General features: G+C 51.5%; 2 protein-coding genes across 2 annotated transcripts in view; one reads left to right on the top strand and one right to left on the bottom strand.

The window, feature by feature from the left end:
* TASOR2 (transcription activation suppressor family member 2) overlaps positions 1-2,699 on the top strand; it is a 38,003-nt gene extending 35,304 nt beyond the window's left edge. Inside the window, exon 24 of the mRNA XM_048942723.1 lies at positions 2,299-2,699. Coding sequence (XP_048798680.1) covers positions 2,299-2,302 — 4 coding nt within the window. The 3' untranslated portion in view covers positions 2,303-2,699. The remainder of the gene's footprint in view (positions 1-2,298) is intronic.
* GDI2 (GDP dissociation inhibitor 2) lies at positions 13-14,576 on the bottom strand. Its single transcript, XM_048942737.1, has 11 exons — positions 14,361-14,576; positions 8,227-8,334; positions 7,280-7,379; positions 6,453-6,587; positions 5,115-5,313; positions 4,697-4,828; positions 3,830-3,929; positions 2,713-2,884; positions 1,918-2,062; positions 1,086-1,140; positions 13-997 (listed from the first exon to the last, which is right to left on the bottom strand). Exons 1-11 carry the CDS (start codon positions 14,403-14,405, stop codon positions 842-844), a joined length of 1,347 nt encoding a protein of 448 aa, XP_048798694.1. The 5' UTR covers positions 14,406-14,576; the 3' UTR covers positions 13-841.
* Positions 14,577-15,173: the final 597 nt, after the last annotated feature.

Raw genomic sequence — 15,173 nt, 5'->3', positions numbered from 1 at the left:
AGAGCACAGGACTGGTTTTCCAGAATTTGGCTTTACTTCGCAGTACAGAAATCATTTGGAGCCTTCAGGAGACACAAGAAGCACAGGCTCTGTCATATCAATACCGCAGTGCCGTTTGGTCCGTCCCAGAAGCCACCGGGGTTCAGAAAATACTCCCACATCTTGCCTGCTCTGTAATTTGTTCTCTCAATTTTATTAAGATTAAAACACAAAGGAGCCTTAGGCACAGCTGTGTCCCAACCGATGTAAACAGTTTTAGAAGCTTAAGTGGAGGTTAAGTTCCGTGCCCAGAACTAAGCCAACATTTGCTGCTACAATAGATGTGGTCTTTGTCCATAATACAACTTTGCCACAGAGTTAGATTGATGGGAGAGAGACTCGAGGGATGCTGTCCACAATAATGGAGTGCTCAGTTTCTATTTTCCTTGATATCAGGTTTGAGTGACAACCGTCACGTCTACTAGCTCACCAGAAGCACATAATTGTGAAGGATGTTTACAAATGATTAAAAAGACAAGGTAAGACACAGCTGTCAATGAGTTATTTCAATCCGCACCAACATCTACGTCTGCAAAAAAAAATAGATATAGTTCAGTCTGCCTTTCACTTCAAGGTTAGTCATTAAATCAGTAATTTGCCAGATTCTGGACAGCAGCCCTACTAGAATGAAATAATTAACACATGATATCCAAAAGGGGAACATTACCAGTGCAGTACTCTTCAATCTCTCAGAGATGGGATTACAAAAGCAGGCCTTACAATATTGAATTTCATACAGTGTTCATTAAGTTCCTTATATATTCATATTAGCCGATTTAATTTCTCTAATTAGAGACTCTCATTACTGCTGCTCCTCCTCCCCGTAGATATCGTTCTTCTTGCGTTTCATCTCTTCAAAGTCAAACTCTGATCCCATCATTCTCTTATAAATATCTTTGATGTCGTCGCACGTTGTCTCGAAGTGAGTGGTGGCGTCATAGGTGCGAGAAATGAAGATCTGGAAGGAGAAGGAAAAGAGAGGCAGCAGTTACAGCACCAAAGCTCTCCTCCTTCAGAAGCCACCCCTGGGCACAGCCCTTACAAACCTGGCTCTCAGTTCCCAGGTCGGTCGGTGCAAACAGGTCACTGATGCTGACAAATCTGGAAGGAGGAAAAGAAAGCTGCTTCAGTGTGGGTTTCAAGTAAGAAGAGCTGAATTAGAGGGAATTCAGGATTTCAGCATCTCTGTGAGGCTGAAAGGCATTCAGGTCCCAAAGTAAATGGTGTCCTGGGCTCCTTCAGAAAAGGGGTGGCAGCAGGGACAGGAGGGGATTGTCCCTCTCTGCTCTGCCCTCCTGAGGCCCCATCTGCAGCACTGAGTCCAAGTGTGGGGCCTCCAGCACAAGAAAGACAGGGAGCTGTTGGAGAGGGGCCAGAGGAGCCACAGAGATGAGCAGAGGGCTGCAGCACCTCCACTACAAAGTCAAGTTGAGGGAGCTGGGCTTGTTCAGCTTGGATAAGAGAAGGCTGTGGGGTGACCTCACTGCAGCCTTCCAGGACCTGAAGGGAGCCTAGAAACAGGAGGGGAGTCAACTCTTTACAAGACAACAACAGGACATGGGGAAATGGTTTGAAGTTGAAGGAGGGAGAATTTAGGCTGGATGTTGGGGTGGGAAGTTCTTTACTATGGGAGTGGTGAGGTGCTGGAACAGCTGCCCAGAGAGGCTGTGGATGCCCTGTCCATCCCTGGAGGTGTTCAAGGCCAGGTTGGTGGGGCCCAGGGCAGCCTGGGCTGCTATGAAATGTGGAGGTTGCTGGCCCTGCCTGTGATCCTTGAAGTTCCTTCCAACCCAATCCATTCTGTGGTTCTCTGCCTTTGTCCTCAGCTCTGCACTTGCTGCAGTGTGGGAGGTGAGGAGGGGTGAGCTGTGTGCTTACTTCTGCTCAATGGGCTCCAGGAGGTCCAAGGCCGGCTTGATCTCTTTCTCTGGGTCCGCGGTTTCCACAGTAGTGCTGGCGATGGCGATGTACTTCCCCTGCGCTGCCACGTTGTGTGCAGAGGAGATCATGCAGACATAGATATCTGGGGCAGGAAGCACACAGCAGCCGATCAGGACACGCCAGGTGATCAGGCCTGCCCCATCCCAAACCCCCTCTGCTTCACCCACACTCCTTCCTGCTCCCCTAATGCTGCATTTCCCCCCATCCTGCACGCAGCCCTCAGCCCCCACACACTTTCCACCCACTTCTGGGGGTTCCCACGTGGCACTGTGACCACAGGCACACAGACCTCTCTCTCTCTTTCTCTCTCACACACAGCTGAAGTGCAGCCTTGCTGGAGCCCAAAGGACTTCCAGACATTGGATTGCGTGCTTAAACACATCAGGAAAAGTGTAATTAATATTCCAGCATACAAAGGTGCCACTGCAAGGCTGCAGCAGCTTCCTGGAGTGGCACAGAGCTGCCACCTGGAGTTAAGGAACTGAGGGGTGCCCAGAAGCAGTGACACTGAACAAAGCCAGGGAGCAGAAAAGCAGAGCCATGCGGGGATTAAAAAGCTTCACGTGAGCACTGCATGGCCCAGAAGGAAGCCAGGAAGCTTCCCCTGGAGAGAACGCAACTGAGAGGCACCTCTCCAGAAAAAGAGCACGAAACCTGCCATAAGATCTGCACGAAATACTTCTTCCTTTTGGGGACGTGCACAAACCCTGAGCGCCGCTGCTCTCCACACACCTGATTTCCGATTGACCTGATTCTGTGGAATGATGATCTGGCACGAGTTGGCATCGTTGGTGTTCTTGATGGGGTGGCTCAGGATGCAGATTACCCGGATCACTTGGCCAACCTTTGTGACACGGTCCGAGACGTAGCTGGGGTCGCAGATGAGCTGTTTGCAGCGAGCAACCTGCAGAGAAAGGCAGCGACGCATGGAGGCGCACGGCTGGACGGCGTGCAGACTTTGGGGGAGAGATGGCAGTAATCTGAGGTGGCTGTCCTGCCCCCAGCTGCACGAGGATTGTATTTGGCTGCATGTTCAGCACAAATCACAGCCCCTACTACACAGAGCTGTGTGACCGATCACATCTCCCCCTCATTACTCAGCGCGTAATTAAGCTCTTACCATTACAGAGCCCAGTCCTTCCAGTCTGGGACCGTAACGTGCTGTGGTCAAGGCTGAATCAAACTGATAAGAACTCACCATTTCACATTATACCTCATTACCACGGTAATAGTTTCACATTTTGACCAATTTTGAAGCCTGCAGGCAGCCTGCACTTGGGCACATCAGTCTTACAGCACAGATTATCACCTCTGCTGCTAGCTGGGATACATCACCCGTGCCCAGAAGGGACACGTTACCCTACCAGGGAGTGCTAAACTGTCCTGTGAAGCTCCCACTCCATTTGCAAACACATTTATAGCTTCCAAGCAACTCGCTGCACTCTTGCTAGTTTTATATTGCTGAGTTAAGAAGCTGTGGAAAGGCCGTGTGCCAGCAGGCTGAGCAGCTAATCCTTAATGTCAAGGGCAGAGCTGGTTTCATACCCAGGTTAGACAGCAGCGAGCAGCTTCTTTCCAGTTTTACCAGCCTGGTTTATTTAGAAGACAACATTGCTGCTCCCTGGAGAATCATTCCGGCTCCTGGAGTGGGATTACTGTATTGTTCTCCTCACATTAAGATTATCAGCACTTCTTAAGCTCACGACGTGAATAAACTGGCACCAGCCAAACAATTTAGCTTCAACTGAGGGGTTTTCTGCTACATTTGTTCAGATTGATGACTGACAGCCTCAACTTAAAGGCAAGACAGCGATAATGGGAATAAGGGAAGAACCAGAGGGTACCATACCTCCCCTTCAGACTTCACACCAACAACTTTGCCATTTTCTATCACAATCTCTTCAATGGGCTTGTTCAGCATGTAGGTGCCTCCATATATAGCACTTAGCCTGCAAGAGTAAAGCCACTTCAGCACATCCCACAGGTTTTTCTTTCTTTCCAACAACCCTTCCAGCCCCTTGCTTCCATTCTGCTTGGACAAACCATGCATTATGCTTAAACCTCTTCACACAGCAGATTTGTCTGCCATTCAGAGGCAGCTGTTCAGAGGGCTGGAGCACTTCTACTGTGAAGAAAGCTTGAGGGAACTGGGCTTCTTTAGCTGTGGAGATGGCTGTGGGGAGACCTCATTGTGGCCTTCCAGTACTTGAAAGGAGCACATAAACAGGAGGGGAAACGGCTGTTTATGAAGGTGGATAACGATAGGACAAAGGGAAATGGTTTTAAACTGAGACAGGAGAGGTTTAGGTTAGATGTTAGGAGGAAGCTTTTCCCCCAGAGGGTGGTGAGGCACTGGAACAGGAGGTTGTGGATGCCCCTGGATTCCTGGAGGCATTCAAAGCCAGGCTGGATGTGGCTCTGGCAGCCTGGTGTGGTGGTTGGCGACCCTGCACACAGCAGGGGGGGTTGAAACAAGATGATCTTTGTGGTCCTTTGCAACCCAAGCCATTCTATGATTCTATGATCCTACGATTCTCCCTGCAATGCATCAGTGTTGGGAGTGAATTACAGGTGCCACTGCATTCAGCTAGAAGGAATCCACTTGGCATAACAGAGTCCTGCAGCACGAACGCCGCAGGCCGTGCTGGGTCTCATCCCCCCAGCAGGTGCCACAGGAGAGCTGAGAAAACATTGGAAGCCAAAATCAGGTTCTCACCTTGCAAATCCCTGTGGCAGCTCTCCGAGGCCATAGAGGGGATAAAGGTATGGGCTTTTCCCGTACCGAGCCAGAGACTCACTGTAGAGCTTAATCCTGTTGATTGTTTCTTGGCATGGTTGATCGAGGTAACTGGAGAGGGAAGTCAGAAGATTTGCACCGTTTTATAAACCAAGACTTGAGGCAAAAATCACACCCAGAAAAGTGGAAACTTCCCTTTCCAACACGTTGCCTTGCCCACCCGACCGGGGAGCGTTTCCCTTTCTGAAAAGCACTCCGCATCACCAAATGTTGCTCAGGAAGGTGATACTGCATCAATTTGGGAATATGACAGGATTTGAACACCTCATCAGCAGAGGACCCACCCCACCCACAGGCTCTGTTCTGAGCTCGGAGCGCTCACTGAAGCCACACTTACTCGTCAGTCCTGTACAAGGCGAGGGCATGGCCTGTGAAGTCGATGACATCTTGCCCCAGGTCAAATTTCTTATACACATCACGCATGGTGGTCTTCTTGGGATCGACGCCTTCGAAGGTGCGGGGGTCGTTCTCATCGAAGTTGGCCACGTACACTAAGAACTTCCTGAACCGGCGCTTCTCGAACAAACCCATTAAGCCTACAGACACAGACGTTCTGTCAGAACTCACACAAATGGTTTCTGGAACTGTTGAGCTTTTCAGCCGTCGCTCAGTGAGGCAGAGATCGGCCCCAGCTGCTAAGCAAGGCTCTCTGTTCCAGCAGGAGAGCTCCACGCAGCTCCTTCCAACTGCAGGAAAGCTTGGAGAGCAGCTTCCACCAGACCTGCTGAAACGCCTGACATGGGCTTCCAAAAAGAGACCTGTGTTTGGCATCTGCCACCAAAGCAAACGGTGCCAGGCTCTCTCACAGACTCAAGGAGCTAGCAAGCACTGCTGGCATCAAAATCCCAATGCAAGATTGCACAAGGCACCATTAATGTGTTTTAATCCTCTGCAAATTGGAGAAGCAAGACAGGGCTTGCTGAAACACAGCACCAGATGCAGCTCCGTGCTCTGTCAGTTTGAGTCTCTTCAGAATCTACTGACAAGGCAGCAGTGGGGCCAACCTGAAGGAACAACCGATTGCTTCACAGCAGCCACAGAAATAACCTGGTGCGAGGAAGGCTCCCACGTGCAACCAGGCTGCATAGAGGGAGCTGTATCTGCAGGAGTCACTGGAGCACACAATGGTTCTACACACATCACACAGCTGAAGCTAACGGGCTGCCCTCTGCTAGCTCCTAATGCACACCACTGAGTTATTATGCAGTTTTACAGTGAAGAGGGAAGTGTGAGCAGCTGAGAACAGTGAAGACTGAGCTTGGTGCCACGTGGATTCGGTCATGCTGGTTTGCCTGCTGACAAATGTGATGTTTTTCTCATCATCCCATCCACTGAGGAACCAGCATTACATATTTACAGGAAGCACAAGCCTCAAACGTAACCTTTGGATGAATTAAAACACTGCCGAATTCTCCTGCTCTGAAAGCTCCAAGAAAACAGTAACTCGAGGCTCAGGAAAGCCCAAGAGCCACAATGCAAGTCAGAATGGATGCAGAAGGGCTACGTATTAAGCATAACCTGTGACAGTGTTGGAGTTGCACACACCACCACATGAAGAGCCAGAAATGTCTTTCTGACACCAGCACAGATCACTTATCCTTCTACACAGACCTGTCTTGCCTTTATTTAGCAACAACAGCCTCAGAAGAGGAAAAAGTAAAACACAGCTACTCACTGGATGCCAAGGCTTCTGCCTCAGTGGAAGGAACTTTGTAGATCTTGCCTCCCTTGTAGACAAAGCTTCCCTCGATCACCTTGAAGTCTAAATAGCGAGTGACTTCTGTGTAGAGCAACATCTTTACCAGCTGACCTGTAAGAGAGGTTTGGCACAAGTCACCGGAATCAGCCTTCAGCTCATCCACTGCAGTCACAACCACTTTGCTGTCAGCTCCACATCGCACCCACACAGCTCTTACACCTTTGGGTAACAGACAGGGAGTGGCAGAGGTTTATTATTAGGCAGCTGTAATGCTTTCTTACAGGCAGTTCACAGCCTCCTCATCGTTACTCCAGCTTCCATCAGCCCTCTGAGTAAAAAGCCATCCTGCAGCACCTTCATCCGCTGCTGCTCTGCTCTCTGTAGTTTATCTGCACTCAGCGTGGCAAACAAGGTCACATCTTTGGGCCGCAGCAGTTTCTCACCCTCACCATTCAGATTAGCAAAGTCTGCTCTGGCTTGAAATGCAAACACTTTGAGAGGACTTTGGAAAACAACCATTCAAACCTTTAAAACGTGCCTCTGCTGCACCCCCTTTGAGCCAGAGACATCTTCTAAGTTGGAGAAATGCACAGGCAAAGCAATCACAGAGCAGGAGCTGCTGCATGAACACCTGGCTGTGTGCAAATCAAGGGCAGCAAGCTTCCAGCAGCTCTGCAATGCTTCAGCAAGTTCCCCAGGAGATCACAGAATCACAGACAGCTGAAGGGCTGCTGATTTCTTTCCAAGCTGAAGGTTCCAGGCTAAGCTTATGAGGAGAGATTGGAAAGCTCAGTGTTGCTTACCATTAGCCATAAGGAATTTTGGAATTAGGTCCACGTTCCAGTCTCTTCCTCGTCCCATAGATTCTGGTGGAGTTCCTGGTAGATTAAACCTTTTATAGAGCTTTGGAAAGAATATAAAACTTATTGTAGCAGAGGAAATATCTATGTGTATACTTTCTCCCACACAGGCACACGCTTTCCACCCTCACATCTCCCCAGCAGAACATAAGCTCTTCACAGCAAGCTTTTGGCCAGGGTTTCATTTTGAATCTGACTTTTGATGCAGCACACAAAGCACATCCAGTGAACTCTCACAATAAGGATCAGGCAGCATTAGTTTGCTCACCCATCCTCTCTTCCTGCAAGGCTTAAAAAGCTTGGCAATTTACAACCTGCTGAACCAAAGTACCTTTTTACTAAAGGTAACTTGATCCAAATCCTTCAGAAGAGGACAGATTCCTCCAGGTGTTGATACTGGGGAACAGATTGAAGTCTCTAACTTTAAGCAGCAAAGAGAGCAGTGCTTTCTCTTTAGGGATACACGATCTCACAGCAGAAGCTTGCAACCAAGTGAGGAAGTGCCCTCGTGGCCAGATGTGCTCAGCCTGCATCACAGCAGGGCACAGAGAACACCCAGCATTTTTTAGACCAACATCCACCACCAAGCACTGCAGAAATGATTGAGCTGAGGGGTTTTAATGTCCAGCTGCTGGGTGCTGCACTGCCAAGCAATCACTCAAACATGGTGTGCTGACAACTGCAGGAAACAAGCGCTATCTACAAGGAGAAACACAAGCCCTGCTTTCCTCCCCACCATGAGCTGGTGTGGAGGTACCTTAAAACAGTCTGTGTCAAAGGAAACCCTTAAAGAGTAATTATTTGGAATCCACCCTTAGGACAGCCAGAAATTAAGCCCCTTTACGTGCCCGAGGAGGACACAAGGGCTGGGTGTCAGCTTCTGTACTTACATCCTCCAGAGGTGTAATGGATGCACTTTCCCCTCCATAGTAAGAGTTCCGATCCATGTGAAGGACTTTCTTCCCGTTCACTGACATGATCCCAGAGAGGATGCATTCCTAGAGAGGGAACAAAGATGCAAAAGATGCTCATCCTTGCAGACAGGCAGCACCACCAGCTCAAGGGGACAGCGAGAATATGAAACCTTGCCTTGAAGGAATCCAGGTAGCTTCCTCAAAAACTCAGTCCTTAATTATTTGCCACGTTGGGTCACACAGGACAGTCAGCAGTGACTTTCAGAAGGTACAGGCAGCACAAAGAAGAAATAAAGCCATTTGGGAGCCTTACCACCTTGGTGACACTTTGCTCTCCTTGCTGTGTGTGCACCCAGATCACTTTGAGCAGCTGATCAGCTGCTGCACCCAACACAACACCAGAAAGCTGGGAGTAATCTTGGAGGGACGCAGCTTGCAGTACTAGCAAGGTTGAATGTCCATTAAAACACAACTGACCTGGTCACCAACTCTGGCTTTCACAAACCAAAAAGCTCACCAAGAAGTTGCCTACTTGCATGCCTGGAATGGCTCATCACAGACTTACTGATCTTGCCTGTTCTGCCTCAGCTCCCTGCAAAAGGAGAAATGAGTTCATCCTCCACCAACCTCTGCCAATCATTTGGGTTGTCCAGCCCGAAGAAGAGATGGAGAGGAGGGCAGGAGTCAGACTCAATGATCCCTGGGGGTTTCCCACTGGGATATTCTGTCATTCTAATTCGTAGATATGAACCACATCTCAACGACCCCCCCAGGCCATCCCACTGCAGGAAGGTTGGGCTGGAAGTCACGCATCCAGCACCAGCAGCTGGCTCCTGCAGCACAGATCCACGTTTTGGGTCTTCCTCAGCGCCCCGCACGCATCTGCAGAGCATGGAAACCTCTCCTCCTCCATCACTTCTTCCTGCTGCAGAGTGTAGGAGATTTCTTTCAAACCCAATTATGGGCTCGTTTTGGTGGAACGAGGCCCTGCCAGTTCATCACCAATGGGATGCCACAGTAATTCAGGCCCCAAAGAGCAGAGCAAGTTTCACATTTAATCCAGGTAACTTCCAACAGTTTGCTCTCAGAATGGGACACTTCTTCCCGCAGAACCTCTCCACGATCCACTGCTCCTTCAGCCACCACGAGACTCTCTGTGGGCTCCAGATCCCATCCTGCAAGGCCCCCCTGCTTTGCAGCAAGCAGAGACCCTCCCAGCAGACACATCCAGTCTCACAACACCAGCAGAGAGAGCCACAAACCTCACAGCGTGGAAGCACTGCACAAGCGAAAGTACAGTTGGCTTTTATGGTTGTCAAAGTGTTAATGATCTACCAAAGCAATGCAAGGCTGTTGCATCACTGTTAGCCACTGTGATCTCCTCTGTGAAACCAGAAATCAAGAGTGCTGGCATCACTGGTGCCATTTGCTGAAATGATTTGATTCCCTGGAACATCTTCCAAAGCGCTGCCAGCCTCCAGGCCCAGCCCGGGATTTCAAAGTATCCATTGGAAGGATGAAGATACAGTAAAGGCAGCAGCAGCTACTTTTCTTCTGCCCAGATGTCAGCTGATTTCCTTCCTCCTCCATTTAAGGAATCTTCAAAGCGTTTGTTGTTGCCCTGTCACCCCAGAACAACACGCCCACTGCTTCCTATGAGAGCATCCCTTCAGCAAGCCACGCTGCCAGCATCACTCAGCAAATCTGGGTACCAGTAAGAGATCTTGATTACCTTTCCAACCTTATTTCATCCCCATTAAACGCCGATACAGGGATTAAGGCCCGCTTATCAGGTTCACCCTATCACCACAGTCCTCAGTGCTGGAATCCCACCCAGGCCTTTGCAGTCGTTTCCCATCGCAGGCGCTGAGCTGACGGGCCGTTCATCAAACACACAGGATGCACAATGGCTTTATCCTCCCAGCTCAGCAATTCCTTTGGGCAGCTCTGCTGGCTGAGCGTTCAGCTGTAGCTGTTCTCACACTCAGAAACATCAGATGTGTCATTTGGGTTGGGGAAGGAGGAAAACAAACAGGCTGCGTCAATCAGGGAAGGGCTGGAGAGTGTTTAGACTGGGGGGGAAAAAAAGGAAAAAAAGAAAAAAGGGGAAGCTTCTGAGTTCAAATCTGTGGCTTTCTGATTGTATTCTAGACATCAACCCTGCTCAGATGGGTAAAACTGAGCAGCTGCTGGCAGCAAAATGGCAGCAAGAGACAGCAGAGGGTGGTCCAGGTGTCCAGCTGGAACAAAGTCTCTGTGCAAGTGCTGGTCACGCTGTGCTGCTACACTCCACGGCTCCAGGCAGTGCAGGTTATGACACTCAGCTCCCAGCAATGGCTTAACGTTGCAGCAATCGATCTCATGTGCAGCACTGCTCTGTGGCGTAACAGGGGGTGAAAATGTAGAGACACAGCACCCAGAATACAAATCCATGGCAAAAAAAACCCACAGGAGTGAGGGGAAACTCAGCAGTGGCTCCCCTCACTGCCACAAACTGGTCACAAGACGAATTTCTGCACGCAGACACCTCCAAAAAGTGTGGGAAGAAAGTGAGTTTCTATGGACTTTCTCCAAGTAGGGCAGCAGTTCAGAAAGGCTCAGACAGACCGATGGAAACCTGAGCCAGCGTTGTTTCATCCAACAGCTCCGAGGGGAAGATCTGCTTGGCCCTACAAGCTGCAAAAGCAGCGAGCATTTAAGCAACACCCTCAGCGACCGGGGGATGATGCAAGGGATAGGGATGCTCTGCTCCTCACTGCCACTCTGATGCTCCTTCTAGGTCCTTACGCAGCAAGGTCTGTGCCTGTACCAGTGAAAACAAAGAGCCAGGCCTCTCTGCTCCTATAGAAAGTGAATCTGTACCTCTGTGATGGATTTACATTGCTTTCACATGGTGAGGCAGTTGGCAGGTAAGAAGCTTAGCTCAGCACAGCAGTGCCTGCAACGAGTGAAAACCCCACAGGAACGCAGGGTTCATCTGTTGGGGCTGAACAGGGTGCTTTGCTTTTATGCTCAGCGTTCACATCCAGCATCTGAGCACAGATAACCACCTCAGAGCTGTTAGGAGTACGTTTGAGAAGCCATTCCCAGCAGCATCTGCAGTGTGGGAGAAAGAGGAGCTCCGTGCTGGGCGGCCAGACACAAACATCTGCCCACAGCCAGCACTGCACCACGTGCAGGGAGCTCGGCAGGAGCACAGCGCCCTGATCTGAGCACCATGAGGTTAATTGTACCTGATGTGCAAGCCTGGAGTATCAGCAGTCATTCAGGATTAAAGATGGGCTGTGATTATTTTTTCCCCCTCCGTGCTCCCAAGACACAGCTTGGCACTGCCATTAGAATGCATCAGAGGAGAGAGGGGATGCATTGAGAGCCAGGAGTCCCAGCCTGCACCCTGCCTTCGTTACTGGGTGAAGAGATTGATATTGAGAGAAGCCATTCCCGGAATGCTCTCAGGTCAATGAGAAATGGCATTCACACACGTGCCCTGGTGCCAATTTTCACCTTGGAAGGAGAAAGAAAATCCCTCCAGGAGAGATCAGACGTTCACTGCATCTCCCACGTGGGCTGGGTTGGCTGTTCTAGGGGTTTTGTCCCCACATCAGTCCCTAGGAATTGTAGGTGTGACAGAAGACCCAGCACAAAAGATGGGCGCAGCGCAGCAGGCAGCAGTGAGCAAACAGGATCTCCAATTCATCTCACCCTCTTTAGGCAGCACTCTGCCTGCACCAGGCTCTGCCCTGACACCACAGACTGTTAGATAGGAGGAGGCACATCCCAACTCACCGGCCGCACCGTGTCCAGGTGAAGCCCACCGTGCTCTAACTGGCATTTCAGAGGTAAAGGCCACACGCTGCTGTCCTGCCATCTCTCAGCTCACCTCAGAACCCAGATGTCATTTATTCCTTCTAACCCAATCGCTGATCCTTAGCACGAGCTCGTCTCACGAGTGATTCCACAAGAGGCCTTTTGTCAAATCTACGCTGGCATTTGTCAGCTTGAAGTTAAGCACGGCGCTCACCAACTCGATACCAAGCTTCCCTCTAAAGCATAAATTAACATTTTAATGGCGCTCGCATCTATTGGAGGCCCAAAGAAGCTCATTAGATTTCATCTCCCCCAAAAGTCCTGCTTTGGTGAAGGCAGATGCAGCGTTTGAGGACAGCTTTCCCTATCAGAGGGAAGAAGGGTTTGGTTTTGGGTTTTTTTGTTGCCTTGTAGGTCATTCCTGACAGCTCAAAGGAAGAGCCTGCAGAGAGAGGAACGAGAGCAACCACCACAGTTGGCTTCACCCCACAACTCTCCCACACTCTGCACATTTCCTTTGTGCCACATCGTGGTTTTGTGACAATCCTTCCCAGAGAAACCAGATAGGAAAGCAGCTTTGTCCTCAGCCGCGTGTCAGCAGACACCCTGCCTCCCCTCAATCACAGCGCACGTATTTGTATTTACAGGGACCACCAAAAGGGGAAACGGGGTGGGGGAAATCTCACAGCCAGCCCCAAAGACCTTTCTCTGCCCATCCACCAATGAACAGGAAGAAACAAAAGCAGGAAAAGCTTGAACGAGAGGAAAACCTCTCCACCATATTGGATTTTCTCCTCCTCCTCCTCCTCCCCCCCCCCACCTTCTTCAGACAATGCCTCCGATTTGCAACCTGCAATCCAGCACCAAGCCCTGAATAAAAGCACAGCAGATAAACCAAGCAGCAGCTCAGCGCATCTCCCCACTTCGAAGGCAGGCAGAAAACCTGAAGCAAACCCCACCGGCAGCTGCCATTTTTTTTTTTCTTCCCCTGTTCTTTTCTCTCCTTCTCAGCCGCCTGCAGCAGTGTGGGGCCGCATCCTCCACAATAGGACAAAGCCACAGCGCTGCTCTCCACCCTCCCCCCCCCCCACCCCCTCCCCTTCCCCCCACCTCACCCCGAGTGCTGTCAGGAAGGGTTAACAGCAGCAAAAGGTGGGACAGATTCGGAGCAGGGGGGAAAAATTAAAGAAATAACGAAAGCAGAAGGATTTGACAGGCGTGCAGGGCTCACCCGCATCCCCATCCCCCCCCCCTCCCCCTCCTGCTGCAGTCAGGATGGAGAGCTGAAGGCTGCAAAGGCGGAGCAGCGCGCGGGGCTGCCTCCACCCTAAGATGGGCTCAGAGCTCTGGATGGTTCACAGTAATAATGATAACAATAATAATAATACAAGAATGCAATTCATCCCCTTAGCGCTTTGTTGTCCCCATCTCTCCTTAAGTAACCGCATTTTTGGGGGGGCAGAGAATAGGGAACGACTCCCCCCTACCAAAAAGGGTATGAAGGGCTATGGGGTACACAGCAGTGCTGTGGGGAAGGGGGTGGGATTATAGGGAGGCTATAGGGGAAGGCAGTCGTACAATGGGGAAGGGGCTGGGATTATGGAAGGGGGCTATGAGGAAATGCAGCAGTGCTATGGGGAAGGGGATGGTATTATGGGGGGCTATGGGGAAGACAGCAGTGCTATGGGGAAGGGGGTGGGATTAAGAGGGCTATAGGGAGAAGGCAGCAATACTATGGGGAAAGAGGTGGGATTAAGGAATACAGAGCAGTGTTATGGGGAACGGGTTGAGATTATAGCAGGGGGCCTAAGAGTGTACACAGCAGTGCTATGGGGAAAGGGTTGGGATTATGGGGGGCTATGAGGGAAGGAGTTGGGATTATGGGGGGGCTATGGGCGTACAGAACAGTGTTATGGGGAAGGGTTACAGGGGTACACAGCAATGCTATGGGGAAGGGGTTGGGATTATAGGGGTCTATGGGGGGACACAGCAGTGCTATAGGGACAGGGTGGGCAGACCCAATTTAGAGGGAGGAGGGATGAGGGATTCTCATAGAATGAGGATGAAGAACACAATATGCAGTGGGGATGGGGGAGAGAATGAGGTGAAATGGGTGTGTGTGGAGGGGGGGGGGGAAGGTGGACAACAGGAGCCTAAGGAAAGGAATGGTGAAGCAGCCAAGGCGATAACGGGGGGACAAGGGAGGAATGAGCGCGGCTGTGTGAGGGAGGGGGCTGTGAGGGAGCGGGGCCGGCAGGGCGGCGGCTCAGGGCCCAGGCCCGAGCGGGGCGGTTCCTCCTCACCGTCAAGCCGGTGCCCAGCACGATCACGTCGTACTCCTCATTCATGGCGACGGCGGAGGAGGAGGAAAGGAAAAAGGGAAAGGTTTCTCACGGGGTCTCTCCGCCGGCCGAAGGTTGAGGCGAACCGGACGTTGAGGGGCCGCGGGAGCGGAGAAAATGGAGCCGCCGCCGTGAGGAGAGCGCGCCGAGGGAGGGGGGAGGAGGGCGTGGCTTCGCGCGCCCCGCCCCACCCCCTCGGCTGTCACTCATCGCCGCGCCGCCACGCCATTGGCTGAGCGCGCCATCGCTAAGGGGCGGGCGCTGCGCCGTGACGACGACGGCCGTGCCACCGTGGTGGGGGCGCGGCGCGCATGCGCGCTGCATCCTTTCCCTCCCCCCCTTCCAACCCGAACCTCCGCTTTCCCTCCCGCTCGTCGCAGCGCGGGAGGAGGGGTCACGTGGGCGGCGCGCGCATCGCTGCGGGGTTTGGTGCGAGGGGCGCGTGCACGCGCGTGCTGCTTGTGCACGGCTGCATGCAACGCATGGCTGTGTGCACGGCGATGTGTGCCAATGGGTGCTGCATGTGTGCATCAGTGCCCTGGGTGCCTGCACGCGTGCAATGTGCATTGGTGCAATGGGTTCCTGCTCAGCTGCAATGTGAAAATAGGCATCGGTGCAAGAGGTGCTTGCATAAGTGCAATGCCCACGTGTGCATCGGTGCAATGGATGCCTGCCTATGGGCAACATGCATGAGTGCAGTGCACAAAGGCAGGCACCCAATGTGCACGTGTGCATCAATGCAATGGTTGCCTGCACACATGCATGCATGGGTGC

The sequence above is a fragment of the Lagopus muta genome, chromosome 1 (assembly GCF_023343835.1).
Source record: "Lagopus muta isolate bLagMut1 chromosome 1, bLagMut1 primary, whole genome shotgun sequence".
Taxonomy (NCBI): domain Eukaryota; kingdom Metazoa; phylum Chordata; class Aves; order Galliformes; family Phasianidae; genus Lagopus; species Lagopus muta.
The sequence above is the reverse complement of the archived record's forward strand: the minus strand, read 5'-3'. Positions and strand labels throughout refer to the sequence as shown.

Bases quoted from the DNA above. Each gene is read 5' to 3' on its own strand.
- GDI2 (XM_048942737.1), bottom strand. From the start codon at position 14,405: ATGAATGAGGAGTACGACGTGATCGTGCTGGGCACCGGCTTGACG. The intron at 7,380-8,226 runs GTAAGTACAGAA...TTCTTTCCAAAG, and splicing joins CCATTACACCTCTGGAGGAT to CTCTATAAAAGGTTTAATCT. The intron at 998-1,085 runs GTTTGTAAGGGC...TTCTCCTTCCAG, and splicing joins ACCTGGGAACTGAGAGCCAG to ATCTTCATTTCTCGCACCTA.